The following is a 23,276-nucleotide window of genomic DNA, read 5'->3' on the forward strand; positions in this document are numbered from 1 at the left end:
CATTCTTCTGAAGTGGCTCAGCTTAGGCCTTCCTCCAGGGCAGACTTTTCCTGAACTTTTCAGTCCACATTCATTTGCTTTCCCCCTGTGTGGATTGAATTCTTGTGCCATAAATTTTTAGGTTTTAAATATTACTTTAAAAACATCTCTGTTCTACAATGTAGCACTCTAATATTTTCTTCACCAATTATATTATCATATATTATTTCTGCAATCAAACTGTAAGTTTTTATGGGAAGAAGCCTGTTATGAACTTCTTTTTTAAATCCATATCATCAAGGTCATGGTCATCAGATAAACTATGCCAGTCAGTACACATTGTTGGTTAATTATGTTCCACTAATGCCAGAAGCTACTTTCAAATCCTTTTCAACACATTGCTCTAGGCAAGTCAGCCTAAGTGTGTTTGAGTTGGCACTCTAAGACAAAATTACTTACCATCTCTATTCAGGGGTTTTCTAAACTCTACTTTTTAAGAAAGTGAAGACCTTGTTACAAAGTGAGTAACAATCATGTGTCTACTCTGACCAGGCTTCATCTTTCTGCCCCTACTCCACCATCTCCAGCTGAGGCATGGCTGCCACCACCATATCCATGCTGTGTGAGCACCACAGTGGTTCATACATGAAACCTCCTATTCTAGAAGGAAGTCTTGACCTCTCTAGGAATTTTAGTGACTTCACTTACCTTCTACACACTCATTCAGTTGCACTCAAATGGTTCAGAAAGGTAGAGTTTTCTTATATTCCAAGTGAATTCCACAATTGCTTCCAGATGAATGGCCCTGTGGTGTATACCAAGAAGGCTACAGAAAAGAATGAACCAGAGTCCCTGCCCTCCAGAATCTCACAGTCTGCTGTGAGTTAAATAACAGAAAACTGTACTCTGTAAGATGAATGCATTTCATTCCTCTAGCCAGAAAGAAGTCCAGCCAAGTCTGACTTTATCAGTTTAGCCTGGAACACCACATCCATTTCATTAGCATGGTTTAGAGGAGATTAAGTGCTAAGACACAAGGCCACTAATGGAATGAGAGCTCAGAAAAGGAGATCCATATGGGCTGGAACCCATGAGTAAGGCATGATAGAATAGGTGGTATTTCCTCTGAAGTATGGGAGTAAGTTGGATGGATAGAGGGGAGGAGCAGAAACAACACTCCTGGGAGAACTTGAACCAAAGGACAGGTAAAAAATAAGAACTATATGTTCAGGAACAAGTAAAGACACTGCTTTGCTGAAACTGATTGGGGGTTTCTATAGAAAGGATCAAAGGTTGGATGGTCAAGGTATTCCACATTGTTGGATGTCTTCACTGGTCATCTGCCTTCTGTGAAATCCTTAATGCTCATCTTTTTATAATCAAAAAGAAAGCTTGAGGAAGGGAAAAATGAAATCCTCATTTATGAAAGATTTTTTTGGAGATTGAATTACCACTCTGAAAACTCTGTCATATTCAAGTTTCAAAACACAATGACAAAGAAAGTAGCCATACTAATAATGCCTATAAATTACAATGCAAATTGTCTTGTTGATACACAAAATAATCAAAACTTCCAAAGTGGTTTATGTTAGTTCAGGCTATTGCAACAAAATACCATAGACTGGTTGGCTTAAACAACAGAAATTTATTTTCTCATAGTTCTGAAGGCTGGGATGTCTAAGATCAAGTTTTCAGCATATTTTCTTCCTGGTGATAGCACTCTTCCTGGCTTGCAGATGGCTGCCTTCTTGCTGTATATTCACATCGCCAAAATAGGAAGCTCTGGTGTCTCTTTCTGTTCTTATAAGGGCACTAACCCCATCATGGGGACCCCAACCCAATGACCTAATTTAAACCTAATTACCTCCCCAAAGCCCCATCTTCTAATACCATCATCCTGGGGGTTAGGTCTTCAACATATGGATTTGGTGATTGGGGGAAGGAAGGATAGGTAGGAGGCACAAATATTTAGTCCATATCAGGGTCAATCACTTGTGTCTGAGAAAGCAATTTGGGGAAATGCAAAGGATTAAGAAGTTTGATGTGCACAGTAAATTCAGAGGTTTAATTCCTTTCTTTACTCTCAGATGTTATAAACTGATAGAAGTCACAAAAAATAACTAAATTTCATGCTATTATTCTTAGGCCCTCCCCAACATTTCTCTCTCCTTCTACTCCTCTCACACCCCTAGTCTCAGCCATTTGATATTCTATTTCTTTGTAGTAATTTTACCAGTTTAACATCAGTTACCTTGAAAAACATAAAACCACTGATGACCTGTGGGTATTATACTGTGAACTAGGAGGGATGCTCAGTTTGTCCTGACTCCAGCATCAGGCAAATTGTTAACCATCTACCTTATCCCAGTCTAGCTGAGGATGCACTACCTCTCTCATATTGTGTCCAGATTCACTGTGGATGACCAATTTATCTTGTCCTGGCTGTGGATAAAGACCTTTTTCTTTAGTGTCCATTAAAACAAAGTAGAAAGTTAAAAAAAAAAAAAAAAAAACAAACTTTACTAAACTTTGAGAGGAATAATGCATAACCAAAAATGATATGTTCCAAACTATAGCTTCTTGACATTAAGATGGAGGGCATAATCAGGCAGAGAATTGACCTTGACTTTTGCTCATGGCCCTCTGCCCAGGAAACCTGTCCAAGCTCCTCATCAGTCTTTTATCATTTCCTCTTCTTCCTCTTGTTTCTCCGTTAGTCATCCTTACTTGAAAGAAGGGACTAGAATGGGAGGCCCAGTCACTGCCCTCTCTGAGGTATACAATCAGTGGGTATTTACACCATTGCTTTAAACCAGAGCAAAGTGTTGGTTGAAGATTGGTCATCAGGATACCTGTTCACATCCTGGCTGCTCATTCATTATGACAGTTCCAAGCTGGAAACATGTCATATAACCTGAATGAAAAAATACAAATATTGGCCTTTGCTTTATTTGACTTTGTCAAGAATGTGTCAAAAAAAAAAAAAATGCCCCCTGGGAAAACATAGGTGAGGTAATTCTTGTGGAGAGCCTCACATTGCCAACAGCCTCACAAATGCAGCACATCTTTTATGCTTTGATGATATTCAAATACTCAACTAATATTAATTATGCTCATACTATGTTCCAGACTCAGTGGAAAGAAAAAATGATGTAATTCTTCCTCTAAAGAGCACTGTCTTCAGTAGAGGTAGGCACACATGAAAACAACTTAAACTCTGCCATAATTAGAGAGTGTCTCAGAATGAACAAAGAGCCTAGATTATAAACTCAGCACTAGGTTAAAAATCCCAAGTTTAAGACTTAGTAGCTGTTTGATTGTACCTTGAGCATCTTTAATGTCTAATCTATAAGTTGTGGATGATAATGCCCAGTTGTAGGGGATGTTATAAAGATTAAAAGAGACAAGGTACCTGGGTAGCTCAGTCAGTTAAGCGTCTGACTTTGGCTCAGGTCATGATCTCACAGTCTGTGAGTTTGGGCCCCACGTCAAGCTCTGTGCTGACAGCTCAGAGCCTGGAGTCTGCCTCGGATTCTGTGTCTCCATCTCTCTCTGCCCCTCCCCTGCTCATGCTCTGTCTCTCTCTGTCTCAAAAATAAATAAAAACATTAAAAAAAATAAAGAGTAAATGAGAAAATGCATAGTGCCTGGCTTATAATAGGTACACATGGATATCAGAATAGCAACTTCTTCCTATAACAGGACTTCTCAAACTTTAATGTGCATCAGATTGCCTGAGAATCTTGTTAAAAATGCAGATTCTGGGGGCGCCTGGGTGGCTCAGTAGGTTAAGTGTCCGACTTCAGCTCAGGTTGTGATCTCATGGTCCGTGAGTTTGAGCCCCGCGACGGGCTCTGTGCTGACAGCTCAGAGCCTGGAGCCTGTTTCAGATTCTGTGTCTCCCTCTCTCTGACCCTCCCCCATTCATGCTCTGTCTCTCTCTGTCTCAAAAATAAATAAAGGTTAAAAAAATTTTTTTTTTTTAAATGCAGATTCTGGTTCGCTAGGCCTGGGGTGGGGCCTATGATCCTGCATTTCTAACCAGTCCCCAAGTGATATCCATGCTGCTTCTCAGAGAATTGAAGTTTTTGAAACAAGGATTTCGTGATTATTTTGGCTTTGTTTTTATTTTTAAGTAGTTGATGCTGAAAGTGAATCTTAAAAGATAACTAGACCATGCAAGAAGTCAACAGCCACTGGGGAAAAGGGCATTCTAAGAAAAGGAATGGAAGTAAGACGCTTGCCATTAACATAAAACTCAAGGAAGTGTAAGGGGCCTGGAAGGTGTCTTGAGGAGAGAGGAGGGAGGTGGCTTTTATGGAACAAGAGAGTATCAAGACATGGAGTCTTCTATGCCTTGCCAAGGAGTTATTTATCTTATAGGTAATGAGGGACTCACAGAGGGATTTTAAGAAGATGTGAATGAGAGGCGCCTGGGTGGCTCAGTTGGTTAAGCATCCAACTTCGGCCCAGGTCATGAACTTGTGGTTTGTGAGTTCAAGCCCCGAGTTAGACTCTGTGCTGACAGCTCAGAGCCTGGAGCCTGCTTCAGATTCTGTGTCTCCCTGTCTCTCTGCCCCTCCCCGCTCACACTCTGTCTCTCTCTCTCTCTCTCTCTCTCAAATAAAAAATAAATAAACGTTAAAAATTAAAAAAAAATGTTAATGATTTCATGAACTGTGAGATTTAGAAGATTACCCTGGAAACAATTGGAGGATGGGTTGGATAGGAGAATAATGGAAGTCAGGAGGATATTATGGTATACTGGATGAGATATGAACCAATGCAGCAATGGCAGTACAGATTGAGAGGAAGTGGAGATTATGCAAGACATTAGGATATGGAATTGGTAAAACTTGGGCATTTATTAGAATGGAAAGAGGACATGAAATTTAAGGTTCCTGCCAGGTTTTTGATGTAGGTGACTGAGTAGGTTATAATATTACTTTCTAAATACTTCAGGAGGAAGAGAAGAGTTTTTGGGAAAGAAAATTAGTTGAGTTTGGAAAATGTTGAATTTGTGTGACATCTAATAAGCAAGTATCTATTAACAAAGTTGGAGCTATAGGAGAATGGTGTGGGAACCGTTGGCTTATATTATGGTAGATGCAGTCATGGAGATAGGTTCTGTCATTTAAGGAAAATGGTAGAAAGCAAGAAAAGACAAGATTTTTATTCAGATCAATGTGAGGGGTAATGGAGGAAGAGAAACCCAAAAAAGAAACTGAGAGCAAATGGTTAAAAATAGAAAAGCAGAATCAGGATGAATGCTGTCAGAAAAGACTAGAGATATGAACATTTCTAGAAGAAACTGACCAGCTATGTCAAATACAGTTAGAGGTCAAATACATAAGAACTGAAAATTAAGATTTGTTGATATTTGCTAGAGCAGTTTCAGCGGAATAAAGTGCAGAAGAATAAAGTCAGATTATGGAGGGTTAAAAATGAATGGAAGATAAAGAATCCGAGATAGTAATATAAGATATTCTTTCTAGTAGCTTAGCCACAACAGGAAAATATTAATAACTAATAGCCAAAAATAGTTCCAAGGTTGAGTGTTTCATTTAATTGACTGATTGATTGATTCATTATCTTGATCATGCCTATGGCTGCTGAGAAGTTGTGAATAAAGAGGAAACCTTTAAAAATAGGAGGTGAAGAGAATTACTACCAGAACAATGCCATTTGAGACTGGAAGAAATAATGTGGATCTGGGCACTTGAGCAGATGGGTCACTAGATGTGGGGATGGATATCACATGCTTGGTAGCCCAATTTTTTTCTGTAATAAGGGAGACAGGATCATTAACTGAGCATCAAAGGGCAATTGTGGCTAGGGACTAAATTGTGTAGTGAGGCCTATCCTCAAACTTGGGTGGTTTTCTTCAGCAGAAGTTAAGCCTCTGCTTGCATTTCCTTTGACATTGCCCATAAACCTTGTTGCTACTACTTCAAAAAAAATAAAGGATCATATGTTTCATAAATAGAGTATCCTCTGCTATACTGATTCTTTGGAATTTCAAATAGCAAGCTGGCCTTCTTCCCTTTGCACTCCATTCATCAGGTTTTCCAGTCGACAAGAGGAGATAGAGATAGAAAGATGGATTGTGTGTGTGCATGTACATATGTTGTACTCTTTAGAGGTGATGACATACACAGAACTATCAAAGAAGTCTTCCAAGGTTGCAGAATGAAAAATTTGAAAACTGCTACTCGTGTTCATATAGAAATCTACTTATTACATACCTTTGAACTCTGTAATCCACATAGCTTTGCATGCCAAAATTCTTGTGTTCATTTTACCTAGACTATCATGAGTCTTCATCTTCCAACTTCAGTTCTCAGCTTAAATTCATCCAACAATGAACTGACTTAAAATAGCAGTCTATTGTGCCTTGTGGACTATCAGAGCAACAGTTTACTGGCTTTTGTTTTAGGCTTCAGTCTTTAAGACATCCTGCTGAATTCTGGTGGTCACATGCAAGTAGAAATGCAAACCAGAGGGCTCAAAAATCCTTGCTTTCTTAGAGCTGGGAGGCCAGGGAAGATGAGTAGCAAAAATACAGTTTAGGATATAAAAGTTCTATTTAGAAGTACATCAACTGGTAGAAAATATTATTCAAATATTTTTGAATAAATGAAAAACTCTGTAATGACCAATCTCACCTTGACCACTTCAACATGTACTTTTTAGTTAATTCACCTACACCTTCTGATAGTCTTATGTTTTCCTTTTTTTTTTTTCAAAACACTTCTTAAATACTAACCATTACAGTTTTAAAATATACTCAGGCATCTGATTCCTTAGGCATCTTGAGAATTTGCCTGAACTGCACACTATGAAACTAATCCACGACCTAGGAATGAGGTAAAGGCGCCACGTGCTCTAGTAAACAACTTAGAAGGTGGTTGTGCATTGTTTTTGCCTCCAGGTTAAACTCTGTGACTTTCCTGACTCCCTGAAAACTACTGAAGCCCAACATTTTGAAGCACAGTTAGGAATGTATTTAGGAGAATGCAAAGGACATAGGCACAATATTATGCAAAGACTGTTTGGAAGAACAAAAACTATTTAATCCAGAACTTGAGGAAACCTGAGAGTTGTCTGTATTAGTATACTTTCATATACAAGTGAAAGACACCAATACAAAATGATTTAAGGAAAAAGCAGATGCATTGACTCAGGGGCTCAAAGTATTTCTTTGGAACTTAGTCTTTCTTTCTCCATCTCTTGGTTTTACACTTCTCTGTGTTGGCTTTCTTCTCAGCCACGTTTCTCCCTTGCTTGGGCAGTGCCACACTTACCTCCTATCCTCCCAGCAACCTAGTGAAAAAGGGGAGAATCTAGTCTTCCAACATTTCCAACAGAAGTCCTGCACTCATTGGTTCTAAATGACTTGGCTTTGGTCAAATCTCCATCCCTCAACCCTGAAGAAGACATGGTTGAAGGAAAGATGATTGTTTAAAGAAAACCTTTGTGCTATTCCCACAAAGAGGGGAAGCAAATGCCAGGCAGGCAAAAACAACAGATGTCCTATATTGCCTTCATGCATGTGGTGGACTTTCATGTGGATTAGGGGATAAACTTCTGTGAGGCCCCAGAAATGAGAAATAGACCACTTGCAGGAACCTTACAGGAAAGCAGATTTCAGCTTACTCCCAAAAAGGATCTTTTCACAGAACCATTAAGAGTTGAAACGGGCTGCCTCAAGGTGTGCCAAGTGCCAGCTCCTTCCCTATGTTAAGGCGCAAGCCAGATAGGCAGCTGTCAATAGTGTTGTGTAAGACATTCCTACATTAGGCAGAACTTTGCCTGCATGACCTGTAAGGTCTCTTTTGATGCTACAATTCTATTATCCTTGTTAATTTCCACAATTCAATTTGCAGTACAGGATAAACAAACCAACCAAATTTGATCTGAAACTTCTGCAGGCTATCACAGGTCATTTAATCTAAAACACATGGCTATAACCATTACTATGTTTTCTGAAGTCATCTAACAGACGTAGTCCTTAACAAGGTCTCCATGTTATTAGTTTCACTTATGGCTTTTTCCAGCCTCCTGCTTATTACACAATTGCCTTTCATTCTCCTTTAGATTGGGATGGAGAGGAGCATGAAAGAGTTTTCTTCTTTCTGCCTTTCTCCTCTTAAATCTTATAATAGGTGGGTCCCAATTAAAATTCCATTGTTTATATCTTTACCTCCAAATTTGGCTTTCACTTTGTAGGTGTAAGAATCTATGAGAAATGGGAGCAGGGGCCATGGATAACCATAGCTCTAAACAAAGTTTATTGAAACAAATTTTCAAAGAAGAAAGAGTGACGTTTTTAATTTGATACTAAAAATTAATTTATAAAGTAAATTTAATATACTGCAACATTATTAGAATTAGGGTACCAAACCGCTTGAGCCATACTCATAAAGAGATAAACACATTTGCATTAAATAGGAAAGCACTCCCTCCCACTCCCACAGTACATACTGTTCTGCCTAAATTGGAAATGACATGTTACACAATCCAGCATGCAAATAATATTTTGTTTTTGCCAGAGTACATCCTTCCTTAATAACCGATTGTGTTTTTTTGTGTTTTTCAGTGAATGTTGTGTCAATGTTACAGGAATTTTGGGAAAGCAAGCAGCAGCAGAGGGCTGCATTCCCAAGTGAAGGCGTGGTGGTCTATGAGTCACTGCCATCTCCAGGACCGCCCTTTGTGAGTTATGTGACCCTCCCAGGGGGAAGCTGTTTTGGCAACTTTCAGGTAAGAAACAACCATAAATTGGTCAGGAAAAGTTAATTGGGTTAAGAGAGTAAGTCGTTTCATAAAATGGTAACATTATAAGCTTTCTTGGTCGTAGTGAAAAATAAGTTGTGTCACATTCCATTATATATACAGGTTGGTCAGGTGTTCCAATTTTTTTAAATGTAAGTGTTTTAAATTAAGTGATGTTTCTTTGTGGAAAATTAATTTTATAGCATTTTATTTGCTGATAGCTGCTGCCTTTCCCCTCAGAATATTTTAGAATAAACCATATGGAACAAGGAAACTCTTGCAAAGTCCTTCTATCAGGGGCCTTCCATCAATTTTGTAATCAAATGCTAATCAATCTACTACACACCAAAGCACGAACCAACAGCAAAGGTTGAGACTCACAGGTCTGAGTTCAGGCACTTGTACTAAGCCCAAGTTCTGCCTCTGAATAGCTGTATATCCTTGGGAAGCTGATTTTAACTTCTTGATTTCACTGATTTTGAAATGGGGAATAATATCCATGGTGTTAGTTGGGAGTCATATCAGATATATATGCAATATACTTATATGCACATACTAGGTATTCTAAGTATTTTTTGGTAATTATTATAAAGGCTCTTCTAGTTGGTTAAATCTTTATTTTGTTTATGATTAACGTAAATGATGATGCATTTCTAGTTGTATATCAACTCACACAAAAACATTGCCTATATTAACCATCAACTTATGATTGTCCAGTGTATATGACAAATATTCATTGACTAGGAAATATCAAGCGTTGGGCCCAATGATGAGGATATAGTCCATACCTTGAAGAAATAAAGGTGCAAAAAAATTATAGTAATCAAATAGTTATAGATGAGGGTCAATGAAAGCATAAAGAAGAAACTTCTCAGTTTACCAATCACCTTTCTAAGTACTCCTTTAATGCAGTAACTCTCTCTCTCAATTTTCCATAACTGGCAAAAATGCTTTAATTATAGTTTATGAACTATATACTCAACAAGCATTCAAGTTTCCCTCTTAGGTTTGACAACTAGGAACCCCAGAGGCAATTTACAGTGTACCTCTTTGCAGTGTGAGTCTACAAAACTTAATGTCACGTAATTAAGGACTAACATTATACTTGATATTATTTATATTTCTACCTTTACTCTCCCTTTGAACCTAGTGTGCCTTACTCATTTATTTTATCCTGCTACTGTGTATCTATTACATGTTATTTCAAACCTTTATGGAGTGAGTCTAATAAATAGACCCAAACCATGAGGGTGTCTTTGCCAGTCAATACAGGGGACATGACATTCCTAGCATACAGAACAGTATGTGGAAAGGTCTGGAGGAAGAGAAAACCACAAGAACTTTCAGACTTTGGGAAGCCTAAGTGTGTCTGTGGCAGGGAAATGGTAGGAGATGATGGAATAGGCACTCATATCAAACAATAAATTTTCTTCATACTTTGCAAAGGAGAACAGGTTCTATTCTGTGTACAATCAGAACCCCTGAAGGATTCTGAGCAGGAGACTGATACATTCAAATGTGTTTCAGAAGGATTATTCTGACAGTAGCATGACAGTAATTTTCAGGCTAATAAAAGAACTGTTTTCAAAACTTCTGGCCCAGCCCGCTACGGAGGTCTTGCTTTCTCCTACCCTGAACATTGATCAACAGTGGACCTCTATTTGACCTCGACTAATGACAGTGAGTTGCCTAATGAAGATGATTTGAAGGCAGGTCTAGAAGCCTCAAAACAGAGTTTAACATAACCACAAATACTTAGACAAGGATGAGGGAGAGGGGAAGGGGAAGAAAGGCAGCAACTGAGAAAGGGATTCCCAAACCATGTGAACCTGCAGGCCCATCATTGAGCATTCTAAGGTGAAGTCTGCCTATTCATACAGAGCTTCCATCAGACTTCTCATTCAGAGGAGACCTTCTAGGCAGAACTTGCTCTGTGGCAGAACTACTCAGCCACAGAACAAGGTCTTGCCAGCCACCTGAATGAATCTCTTTGTCCATGAATGTAAATGGTCTAAAGACCACCAAACATCTGAGGAAAACTAAAAACAGAAGAGAAAGGCCAAGTCAAACAAACATAAGAATATAAAGAATTCAAGCAACAGATGACATAAGAGAGGATTCCAGTGAGTATCCTCAGAAAATTGTGGAAAGATATTTATCCTTGAAATAGCTATGAAACAAGGCAGGGAACAAGAAATTTAAAAATATGGTTGCCAAATTAGAATAATAAAAATAAATAAATAAAAGAGGAGTAAATAGATGAGTGGACATAGGTCACAGCCAAATTAGTGAAGGATGACAAAGTAAAAATTTTATTAGTAAAATAAATGTTCTACAACATAGAGCAAAAAGACAAAGAGACGGGAAAAAAATTAATACAGGAGATATGGGGATAAATCCTGGAGGCAAACGTTAATCTCATAAGGGTTCTAGAAAGAGACAAAGGAAATAGTGGTGAATAAATATATAACAGAAACAATTTTCTTTGAGTTAAAGAAATCACAAATTTTCATATAGAAATGAAAATTTATTTTACATTTCTATAATTTAAAATTTCTATAATATGGAAATTTATGAAAATTTATTTTACATTTCTATAATGTAAAATTTCTATAATATGGAAATGCCCTACCATATTCCAAACAGGATCATGATGAAAGAATCACAGAGTTCTGTGGGACTTAGAGAAAATATTCTGCTTAACAGATGGATCAAGAGCCTTTTTTTTTGATACTAGATTTGTAATTGATCTCACTGGTTTGGGTTTTAGTTTTTGGTTTTATTTTAATGTAGATTGAATTTCTATGTAAGATATGTTTGGAGGAACTGATGTCATAGGGCAAAAAATGGCAAACCTGGTCAATAAAACTGAACTATTCTTTTGAAAAGATTAATAAAAAACATTTTTGGCATTTCTGAGTAAGAAACAATACAAAGCATATACTACACTAAGCGTGATAAAAGGAATGCAATCATAGGAGTATAATATAAGAATACTACATAAACAATTATATTGAAAAACATGAAAACTTAGATGATATTAAAAAAACTTAGATGATATTGACTACGTTTTGGGAAGTCTCTATTATCTTTGAAACTCTTCTATAAGTCTACAATTATTTCAAAATTAAAATTTAAAAAATGTTTTCAGTGGCTCCCTATTACCTTCTTATTAAAGTTTAAATTCCTTAAACTGGACCCCAACTTTCCCTTTCAACTTTATCTCCCTGAATTCCTCTTCTGACACTCAATGCTTCAGCCTAACTGTTCTTCATTTATATCTTGACCTCTTCTAGCTACTACTTATATGCATATACTTATATGCATATGCATAGTCTATAATAAAATGTAAATGCCTCAGAGATAAGCTCTGTATCCTATCCCTATGACTCCAAGCACTGTGCTTTGCATATAGTAATGCCTAATAAATTTTGTTGAAGGAATAGCTAAATAAATGAATAAAAAATCTCAAAAATCACTGAAATTTAAGGGCGCCTCGCTGGCTCAGTAGGTTAAGCATTTAACTTTTGATTTAGGCTCAAGTCATGATCTCACACTTTGTGAGTTCAACCCACACGTTGGGCTCTACACTGACAGTGTGGAGCCTGCTTGGGATTCCCTCCCTCTCTCTCTCTCTCTCTTTTTCTGCCTCTCCCCTTCTCACACTCTTGTCTCAAAAATAAATAAATAAACTTAAAGAAATCACTGAAGTTTATATTTGTCCATTATTGTATACGATCACTATTCATTGATATATAAAATAGTATATATATTATTATATGCAATACAGTATATCAAATAAGGTATTTTACCTAACTATAAGATGGTGGGCTGGCAAGGAAAAGTCAGAAACATTAAAATCAAATAATATTATTATGTCCATATCTGTGGCTTAATTTAAAAATATTGATGTAAAAAACCATCTAAGTCTCTCTGACTTTAATTTATGCGTAATAACTTTCCTTCCACCCTATACCCATGCCATGAATAAGCAAGATTTGGCCATCCTCTCACCCAAGTGTTCATTATGTCTGTCCTTATGTAATAAGTGCATTCATTATAATCTATCTAGAATATAATGTATATGACAGATCAGTGCATGGGTCTAGAGCACATGAGTTTAAGAAAGTCAAATTTTCTTGTTTTTGTTTTTTGCTTTCACTACACTGAGAATTATGAATTTCCCAATCATCTCATAAATTTCTACTTAAAATGATAGGGTTTCCCCTAGATAGTACATTCAACATCCTCCTTGTGGTCTTTAAAAAATAGAAGACAAAATGAGAAAACTGAACTCTTCAATAGGGAAGCCTCTTGGTGATTTCTCTAATCATTTCAGAGTCTCCTTTACCTTATGTTTAAATCATTATATTTTAAGGTTCTCAGGAGGATTGTTAACATCGTTGCTTTAAAAGATGCAGAATTTCCTGAATCAAATGTTTTGAAAATGTGTTTGGGTGATTGGCTGACAAATCTGGTCCCTTAACCCATTTGGCCTTCCAAAATATGATTTGAGAAAGGAAAACCAGGAAATAGAAAAAAGAAAGAAAATTTCTCCTAAAGCAATGTCCTTACCCTTTTCTTTGTCAGTTCAGAAACCATCTTAAATGTTATTTTCACCATATAACATTTCATCATGTTTTTGCCAGCAGTTGGCCAGTAAGAGCCTACATGCTCATTCCTGCAATGCTTTTCACATAATCAAATGTCACCCTTGTGCACTGCAAATCATTTCATGATGGATTATTAATGCCAAGACCATGTGCTGAGACATGGAGAAACCATTATGCCAGCAGTAGCCTTCTTACTGAGCCATGGACGTCACCTCCAATGGTGCCAAGTAATTGAAAATACTTGAAGTGGAGTATGGGACTGGATTGAAGGATTAATCCTTCTGGTTTCATGAAAGCTGTAAGAGATTATGCCCATTCATTCTTTAGAAAAATGGTATTCAGACTTAGCTTTAGTTTTCTGATTAATCAAAGGAAAGCAGTCAAAAGGCTCTGATGGACACAAACCACTGGTTTTATGCAAAGAAACCTCCCACTGAAGTAAATGGGAGGCTTGTGTCCAAGAAGACTAATTAAAGAACTTTCAGTTAGTCTTGACACCACAAGCCACAAAAAAATAAAGAGCCGGAGGGAAAGACAGCAGCCATAATCTTGTTTAAACTATGCCTTCCTAAATTACTATGTATTAGAAAAAGAGAAGTGAAAATATGATTCATTTTTGAATTTCAAAACAATGAATAAATGACCTATTGATATTAAATTATTTTTCTTTTAGAAAGTTATATTGAAACACATTAGTTCTTATTGTGTCTTTTATAACAGAAACCATCCTCTAATATTACAGGCATTAGGTAGGAATTCATGCATTTTGGACATATTTTCTTTATGCCATTTTCGTCTAGGCAGTTAATCCTTCCCTAGCCACATATCATGACCATGAAAACTTGCAGTAATTTCCATTTTTTTACAATAAGAGCAACACAGAGGCCATCAGATCAACGTCTGGCTCCCCTTTTGATGAACTCAGAAGGAAAGCCACTCACTGCTTCAGCAGCTGTTTCTGTTTTCAAATGCAAAAGGAGAACTTATTTGAGTATTTTATCTTATTTTCTATTTTGATTAAAAGGTTTGATTCAAATTTTGTTTTCCGGCCAGTGACGTGGCCTTCCAGGTAACCTGCTAGAGTGATTTGGATTAATGAAACTTCATTCTTATTTGGAATAAAAACCAAAAATTCCTTTGAGTGTAGTACTAGACCATGCGATTATTTATGTGCATAAGTTGGGATTGAATAAAAAATGTGTCCCCTGGCTAAAACACTGATGTGATAGCTCGATTTATTTGAAGTACAGGACACTAAGCCATTTGGGTATCATATCTTTTTTCACATAAACATTTTGCTGTTGTTAAAATTTCTTCACAGAAAATAAATATAGGTGTTAAACACGGTTCGGGTATTTAGGCTGTTTTGTGTATTGCCAATCACCCCACAGAACTGAGACATTTCATATTTCCAGAGGCAACCCATTGATTGATTTTTTTTCAACAAATATTTGGTGTTGCATAACACGCTGCACAGTTGAGAGATGTGAGAGGAACACACAGAGCAGATGAGCTCCTAGCAAAGCTCTGTCTCTAAAAGGCTTTTCATTTTTATGCCTCTTAGTTTTCACACCAAAACTTTTGCCTGTGAAGATACCTAGAAAAACTACTTTTCCAAGATATATATGGCCTAAAAGAAGGAGAGGACTGTTTGATTTTATTGTGTTTTAGTTACTTGTGGCAGTAAGCATACTTCCCCTGTATTATCAGATATAAAACACATATTTTACACTTTCATGCATTGAATGATTCTTCTCAAAGTCCATGGAATTAAAAGTATATTTAAATCACAACAAACTAAGTTTATAAAAGTAAGTTTTTACCAGGAGACATGAACTAATAGAAAATATTATTAATTCATAGACTTGGTGAAATGGAATCATAATGTTTTTTTCACTGTTTATTAAATAAGGCCTAGCCTTAACATTCTGTGTCCCAAATAGAGATTTAGTTCCTGCCAGAAAATTGAGACTCTTACCCTACACTAAAGCTGTTTTAATGCAAAGTATTTCTATTTGAAATCATCCATGACCTCTCTGTCTCCAGACTTGTACACCTTGACCCAAATGCACAACACACCATGCAATGTAACGTAACTTCTAAAGGAGGCATTTCCTGGTAGAAATCTCCACTGGAAAGCATCCTGTGTTGCAACTAATGAGACCCAAAGATAGGAAGGCTAGTTATAGCCCCTTCCCATTTGAAAGTCATATGTCAAGACTTTAATGACTTGCCCATAAAACTGGGAGTGCATATTGGTTTTTTTTTTATTTTTATTTTTTTACATTTTATTTATTTTTGATAGAGACAGAGCAGACGTGGGGGAGGGGCAGGGAGAGACGAGACACAAAATCCAAAGCAGGCTCCAGGCTCTGAGCTGTCAGCACAGGGCCAGACGTGGGGCTCGAACTCACAAACTGCAAGATCATGACCTGAGCCGAAGTCTGATGTTTAACCGACTGAGCCACCCAGGCATCCCAGGAGTGCATGTTGTTTTAATGAGATGTTGTATTTATTCCCCAGCCCTGTTCCCTGACTTTAATCTATGTCTTTTCTTAGTGAGCAAAGTGAACAGAGATGCTTGGCCTCCAAATAGAACAGAGTGCAGTGAAAGAAATGCTTGCGAAGAGAATCCACAGTAAATAAAGACTTGGGACTATCTTCACAGGAGTCTCCAAGCCCCTAGTTGAATGAGCTTTAGGAAGATACTGTCTCTCGAGTTGCTGAGTGAGGAAGAAAAGCTGACTCCATCTTGCCCCGTCCCCCCTCCATCCCTCTCAGTGCAATCAGAGCCAAGTCCTTTTACATCAAAGCAACTATAAAAATAAACCAAAACTTTGAGCCCTGATCAATTCATCTTGTCTTCACCTGAACTTGAAAAAAGCAAAGGAATAAAAGAAAAAAGGGGAAAGAAAAAAACGCAAGGAGCAAAACACAACATGGTTTTGTAATAGTTACCAGGGACCTTGGTCTAGGTATGTGTGTAGAATAGCATTTGCAGCAGAGGTAAACTAGGAGGAGGCCAGGTGGTTTATATTATAAAAATAACATTCTGACCCACCATGTGCATGAAACGTTTCTTTCAGTTGACAGGAACTGGTGAGTTTTCTCTGAAAATTGGACTCCCAGACCACTCCCCTCCCCCATACCTAGCAAAGACCCTGATTCCCAGCACTCACAGAGTTCCAAATTGCTCCCAACATATTTGCAGCCAGCCTGACCTACAGAGAAAGAGACACAATATTAACTTGAGTGACTGAGTTTCAACGGTTGCCCTTTTTCACATCACCATCTGGAAGGAGAAAAAATGCTAATATATCCACAATTAGATAAATTGGAACACATGCAAATGTTCATGCTTAGACCAGGGCAGTCAAGGTCTTAAAGAACTGAAAAGGGGACAATTAGCAGCAGGGCCTGGCTTGTGGCATTCTTTGTGCTGATGCCTTGCTGTCAGGATGAAACAGAGGTGTTGGTGACACTGACCAGAGCTGGCAGGCCATACACACACAACTCTGCAAGTCGCTTGCTGAGACTTGAACTCTGATTCCCAAAAGCAAAATTTTTCCAACCACCTGAATGACAGACTTGACAGCCTAAAGGACTTGGGCAAGAATTCTCACCTCTCAGTCAGTTTATTTGGTTTTGCCACCTGCAAAGTCCCACCTCAGGACATCCCTTGGGTAAATGTGCCATTCAGGGAATGCCACCTAAGTAACACTGACCTGCCCTTGACCCCAAGGGGGACAACATTTTCAGGTCTGAATTCATACGTAGATTCGATCTGTCACATTTGCTATTACTGTTCTTATTCAAAAATCTAATTTCTTAAATAGACTATTTTTCAACTCCTTGGCTATCATTAGTTAGGGACTGAGTTAAGTGTGCCTAACTTGGTTTTGTACATTTTGGACCTACAAACCATTTTTTTTTCTTGATGTCTTTCAAATACAAATATGAAAGGGGCGCCTGGGTGGCTCAGTCACCCAGCATACAGCAGTCTGATGTCCTCGCAGAGCCTGCATCAGATCCTCTGTCCCCCCTCTCTCTGCCCTCTCTCCTGCTTATGCTGTCTGTCTGTCCATCTGTCTCTCTCTCTCTCTCTCAAAAAAAAAAACAAAACAAAAAACAAAACCTGAAGCCACAAGAGAATTAAAATAAATAAATAAATAAATAAATAAATAAAAATATGAAAAATCCTAAAAAGTCTGATGTTTAAGATGGAAAAAAGTTACTTATATGGATGTCTTTCCATGTGCTTTCCTATGGAAAACACTGTAGTTGAGATGTATGTACAGTAACATCTTGAGGTCCAGAAACAGCCATTCAACCCATGTATTCTTCCTATTTTCTCATACTAAGCATGGGGAAAATTATTAATCAAATGAAGGCTCTCAGGAAAGTAACTGTTCAGAGTATAAATTGTGCCAGCCTAACCAGGTTTCTAGGAACAGTAACACATTTATCAATACTTGTAAAGTATTTAATAAATAATTAACATTAAAATTCGTTTCTTATTAGGCATTTCTATTTTTTTTCCCTTTTTTTTAATGTTTATTTTTGAGAGGTGGGGGGTGGGGTGCAGAGAGAGAGGAAGACACAGAATCTGAAGCAGGCTCCAGGCTCCGAGAGCTATCAGCATCAGCAAAGAGCCCGATGTGGGGCTCCAACTCACGAGCCGTGAAATCACGACCTGAGCTAAAGTCAGACACTTAACCTACTGAGCCACACAGGCACCCCAGGCATTTCTATTTTAATAACATGTACATGACACCCAAAATTTTATTTTACTTAAGAACTTCTGTATATCCTAAAAAGTTGATAAGTTACTATTTTATTTCAGGACAACCTACTGACTCGCAAATTAATCTTGGTTGAATAATTTGCCATTGTACAGTGCAACAGTTTGGGAAATTATCATGGAAGGAATAAAAACTGCTGAGCAGAAAAGGAAAATGGAGACCTCACTTACTTAAATCAGCAGTGCTTATATACTTCCTAAGGGCCTAATTTTAGAACTGTCATAAAGAATTTTTTTTTCAACCTGAACACTGCATTCCTTGATTCTTTGGTAGAAGCAATTTCACTAGTGAGAAATTAACATTTTGATGATAGCAGAGGTGGACTTCCTATTGTGATATTGTGATTTATAATAAGAAATACATATTTCTTATTCTTCAACACATATGTCTTTATCCTTCCTGGTCCCTAGCGCAAAACTCCTAAAATGCTGAGAACTTCTTAAGTGGTAAGAATAAAAAGGTATATTTTATTACTCACAAAAAAACCCTTTCTACCACACCTGAGTTTATGTTAATGAGGTGATTTCTGAAAAGCCCCTAATGATGATGGCTGGTTGCCAAAGGAACCAACCAAATGAGTGGAAGATTGAAAGTTTCAGACCAAGCAACTGACCTCTTAGGAGAGGGGCTAAAAATTAACTTAATCATTGATGGTCAAAGATCTAATCAATCATGCCTATGTTATGAATCCTCCACAAAAATCCTAAGTGATGGGACTTGGAGAGCTTCTAGGTTAGTGTACATATGGAACCTGGGAAGGACATGGTACTCTGAGCCCCTTCCCACATTTGTGCCCTATGCATCTTTTCCTCAGGCTGTTCCTGAATTGTATCCCTTCATAATAAATGAGTAAACTAATAAATGTACCATTTTCCTGAATTCTGAGAGTTGTTCTAGCAAATGATAGAAGAGGAGGGAGTAATGGGAACTACTCATTTTTAACAGGTTAATCAGAAACCTAGGTGACAATCTGGACTTGCTATTGATGTCTGAAGTGGGAGCAGTCTTGTAGGACAGAGCCATTAATCTATGGGAAGTGATGCTATCTCCAGGTAGATAGTTTAAGAATTATGTTAAAATGTAGGACATCCAGCTGGTGTCAGAGAATTTGTTTGCATGGGGGAAATAGTTGTGTTGGTGACCAGAGTATAGAAGTGTAGAATGTTTTGGTATAGTAGAGGAGAGACTTCGACTTTTCAACCATGAAGCCAGTGAAGCTTCTATCTAGGTTCCTTCCAAATCACAGTGCCAACTTTTTAAATTCATAATTTCATATTTTCTTTAAACAAGGTCCACCAAATTGTGTGAACTTCAGGCCCCACAAAATCATGGTTCTGCCCCTGATATTTACAAGTGAGACACTAATGGGACAGAAGTCTCCAAGAGAAGTCCTGGATTCACCTGCCTCAGAATCACCTAGAAAGTTAAAATGCAGACCTCCCCACTGCAATCCTTTTAAAGAAACTGATTAAATTGGTCAGATTGGGGCCTGGAAACGTGCATGTTTAACCATTTCCCCCAGTGATCTTACTATGAACACTAAAGTTTCTGAACTCTTGGTTCAGATCCTGGCCTAGGCTTATCAATGATCTTCACAGTGTACCTAGGGCTCTTAGTGGCTTGTTGGTGATCTAGCATGCAAAATAAAATATAAGGCAAGAATGAACTGGTCTTGGGGTAATTTCTTATCTAATGGAGTTGGGGACATTTAATTTAAATGACTTTTTCTCTTGAAGAGTTAGCAAACACTTCTTAAAATTATTGAGCACTCATATGTGGTAGAATTATAAATTCTCTTGGCCCCATACTTCATCAAGGGGTAACTTCCAGCCAGCATTAGAAATTTCCTACAAGGGATGACATTTGATCTTCTCATCTAATCATAGCTGGCCTCTCTCTCCATTTTTCTTCTTCCTATTGTCCAGTTAGAGGAAAGCACCAAAAGGACAGTAGAAAGGAAGCAGATATAGAATAATTGTCAGCACATTCCCCTCTTCACTAAGCACAGATGCTTGCCACAGCATACTGCTTCCTCTTTGGCTTTTTGTTCTGAATGAAGTTGAATTTGTCATGCGGGGATGGGAGGAGACAATCTTAAAGTCTTTTGTCAAAATGACCCATAGAATATCAAAATAGGAGCTTTGGCTAAAGAACTATATCAATTTGAGGAGTGCTATGAGATTTTAGCTAAATTATTTATTCCATCTATTCCAAGGTGTGTGACCATTTCTGTGACAAGCACAATAGTGTAGTAGTTAAAAATCTTGGCTCTCAAGTCAGGGAGACCTGGGGTTTAATCTTTTTTTCGTCACTTTTTAAGTTATATAACCTTGGGATATGACCTCTGTTTCCTTATCTGCAAAATAAGATAACAAAGAGAAATGCCTTTATATCAGTGATCTATGGCTGGGTAACAAATTACCTCAAAACTTACACTCATTGTCTCATACTGGAGGTTTATAGTCAAGCTGTCAGTTGGAGCTGAAGTCATCTGAAGGCTTGATCTGTTCTGGAGGATCAGCTTCCAATATCACTCAGATGTCTGTTGGCAGAAGGCATTAGTTCCCTACCATGTGTGTTTCTCTGTAGCACTGCTTACAACATGGCAGTGGCCTTTTCCCAGAGAAAGCTGTCTAAGAGAGAAAGCAAGTGTTACCAAGACAGATACCACAGTCCCGTTTATAACCTAATATTGAAAGTGACATACCATATAACTTCTGTCACATTCTATTGGTTACATACACCAGCCCTGGAATAGTGTGGGAGGGGACTGCATAAGGGCGTGGATGCCAGGAGCAGAGATCATGGGGAGCTATCTTGGGGCTGGGTACCACTGCCGCACTCTTTTATTTATTTTTTATTTTTTGCTTTAATTTTAGATTTGAGCCAGGAGGCTTTGAAATGATTATTGTGATTTATAATGTATCAACAAATGAAAGGCATCTGAGCATCAAGATAAATGTCTGAGTGGGGTCTACTAGCTGCTTGAAAATCATGTAGCTTCACATGCCTAAGAAATCCACAGCTGACTATCTCAACTATTAAATATTCCAGCTCTGCACTTTAACAAAGTGCAAAGGACAGAAGTTGTCTCTCTATATTAACAAGTAAGAATGGTTAGCGGATAAGGCATGGTTTACGAATCTGTATTTATGATTGGGGTCTGGCTGAAAAACTGAGAATAAACCATACAACCTGGGAAGTCTAATTCTAGCAGGAAGTTGTTTTGAAATAACATCATACTTCATTCACTCTCCAACTGATGTCTTTGATGACCACTTTGGACAGGACACAAGTGTCCTGTCACTTACCCTATTTTATTTTCTTGCAGCATTTCCTACTGATGGTAACCATAATGGTGCCTATTCTTACAACAGAATCCACACTCTGATGTAGATTTGCCAAGCAGATTGCTTCTGGCTACATTTCTTGCCCAAGTGCAGGCCCTTATGGTTTGAGAGATCCCATTTAAATATCCCTAAAGAAAAATATGCAGCCTTTACTGGCTTGGAATTGTAGCTCTAAATTTTAGAAGAAAGCGGCTGGTTAACATTATAGACATTTTGAAGTACTTGTCTTTTAGAAATGCGAAGAACAATAGCAAGAAAAGCCTTTTGATGATTCAGAATTTATTTTATTTTATGTACTTATTAATTGGTACACTTTCTCCCCCATTTTAACCAAAGATTCTGTACATTGAAACAATAAAATAAGTAAAGACATGTGTCTGCTTTAAAATCTTGATATTGGTGAAGTCTCCGTAGTCCTTTTTCATGCTTTCTGGGAAAAGGCTCTTCTGTTCTCTCAGCCCAGCAGCACTTTGATCTCAAAAGCAGTGCCATTTGGTTGTAAATGTATGTGGCGCCTTTGATCTACTACTTAGCTGGTCTTATTTAAAATAGATAGCTTCTTTTATCTAAGTAGTGTTTACTAGGTCTCTCTCTATGAAAGACAGTTTAAATTGCTATTATTTAGATAGAAAGCTATATAAAGTTTCTTAAGATTGCCCAGATCTGAATCTAATTTATCTAAACTCTGAAACCCCCAATGGCTCTATTATAGATTTTGTAAAGAAAATTCCTATTAAAATGGGATACTCCTACAGATGTCAGGTAATATTTGCAAAAACTTTGCTTTCTGATGGGAAACTGACTTTACAAAGAATAATAAACATATTCTACATTCAAGCAAAAATGGTAATCTTAGAGTGCCTGAACTAATGGCAATTATCCCTCAGAAATTCACATATTAATAGATTTTTATATTACTGTGTTATACATACCATACAGGGTATATTGAAATGGGATTTTAAAATAATAAGTACATGTATTTAATTCTCTTCTTTCTGAGGGTTTTTTGAGCATTTTGTCAGGTGCCTTAAAGACTTACTGAATTTTTGGGGTGCCTGGGTGGCTGAGTCAGTTAAGTGTTTGACTTTGTCTCACTTCATGATCTCACGGTTCGTGGGTTTGTGAATTCAAGCCCTTGCATCGGGCTCTGTGCTGACAGCTCAGAGCCTAGAGCCTGCTTCAGATTCTGTGTCTCCTTCTCTCTCTGCCCCTCCTCCACTCATGCTCTGTCTCTGTCTCTCAAAAATAAATAAAAACATTTTTAAAAAATTAAAAAAAAAGACTTGTTGAATTTTCTAGACTGTATTCAATTGAATACAGCAACAAGCTGAATGTCATTCAACAAGCTATATTTCAAGTACAGAGACATAAAAATGACTTAGTCACCGACTCTGCCTTTAGGATGCTTACCGCCTAGGGTTATGGGGCAGAGCACTGGCAGATAATTACATGGCAGTGTGGTGAATGCCTCTCATGAACAGTGATCCTCCCACCCTCACCTTGGAGTGGTCAGGGAAAACTTCCTGGAAGTGGTAACACCTGAGCTTCCGTGAAAGCCCACTGATTCAGAACTCAGTGTTCCATAAATTCTCAGCCAAGTCCATATGACAAAATCAACCTATCTGTCCAGACCCCCCTAATTGAATAAAGTAGCCTAAACCTCAGGAGAGAGCTAAATCTTAAAAGACTTTTGCTGCCTGAAGCTATCCCAAAGCCTTCTTGCTTGTCATTCAACTCTAAGGGGAAAAACCCCAAAT

General features: G+C 37.8%; 1 protein-coding gene across 3 annotated transcripts in view; it reads left to right on the plus strand.

Annotated features, from left to right (window-relative positions):
* LIX1 (limb and CNS expressed 1) overlaps positions 1 to 23,276 on the plus strand; it is a 62,699-nt gene that overhangs the window by 20,929 nt on the left and 18,494 nt on the right. For all 3 annotated transcript variants that reach the window (XM_078447743.2, XM_078447760.2, XM_078447752.2), the window contains one exon: positions 8,579 to 8,742. In XM_078447743.2, the coding sequence (XP_078303869.2) occupies positions 8,579 to 8,742 (164 nt within the window). The remainder of the gene's footprint in view (positions 1 to 8,578; positions 8,743 to 23,276) is intronic.

The sequence above is a fragment of the Panthera onca genome, chromosome A1 (genome assembly GCF_046562875.1).
Source record: "Panthera onca isolate mPanOnc1 chromosome A1, mPanOnc1 haplotype 2, whole genome shotgun sequence".
Classification (NCBI taxonomy): domain Eukaryota; kingdom Metazoa; phylum Chordata; class Mammalia; order Carnivora; family Felidae; genus Panthera; species Panthera onca.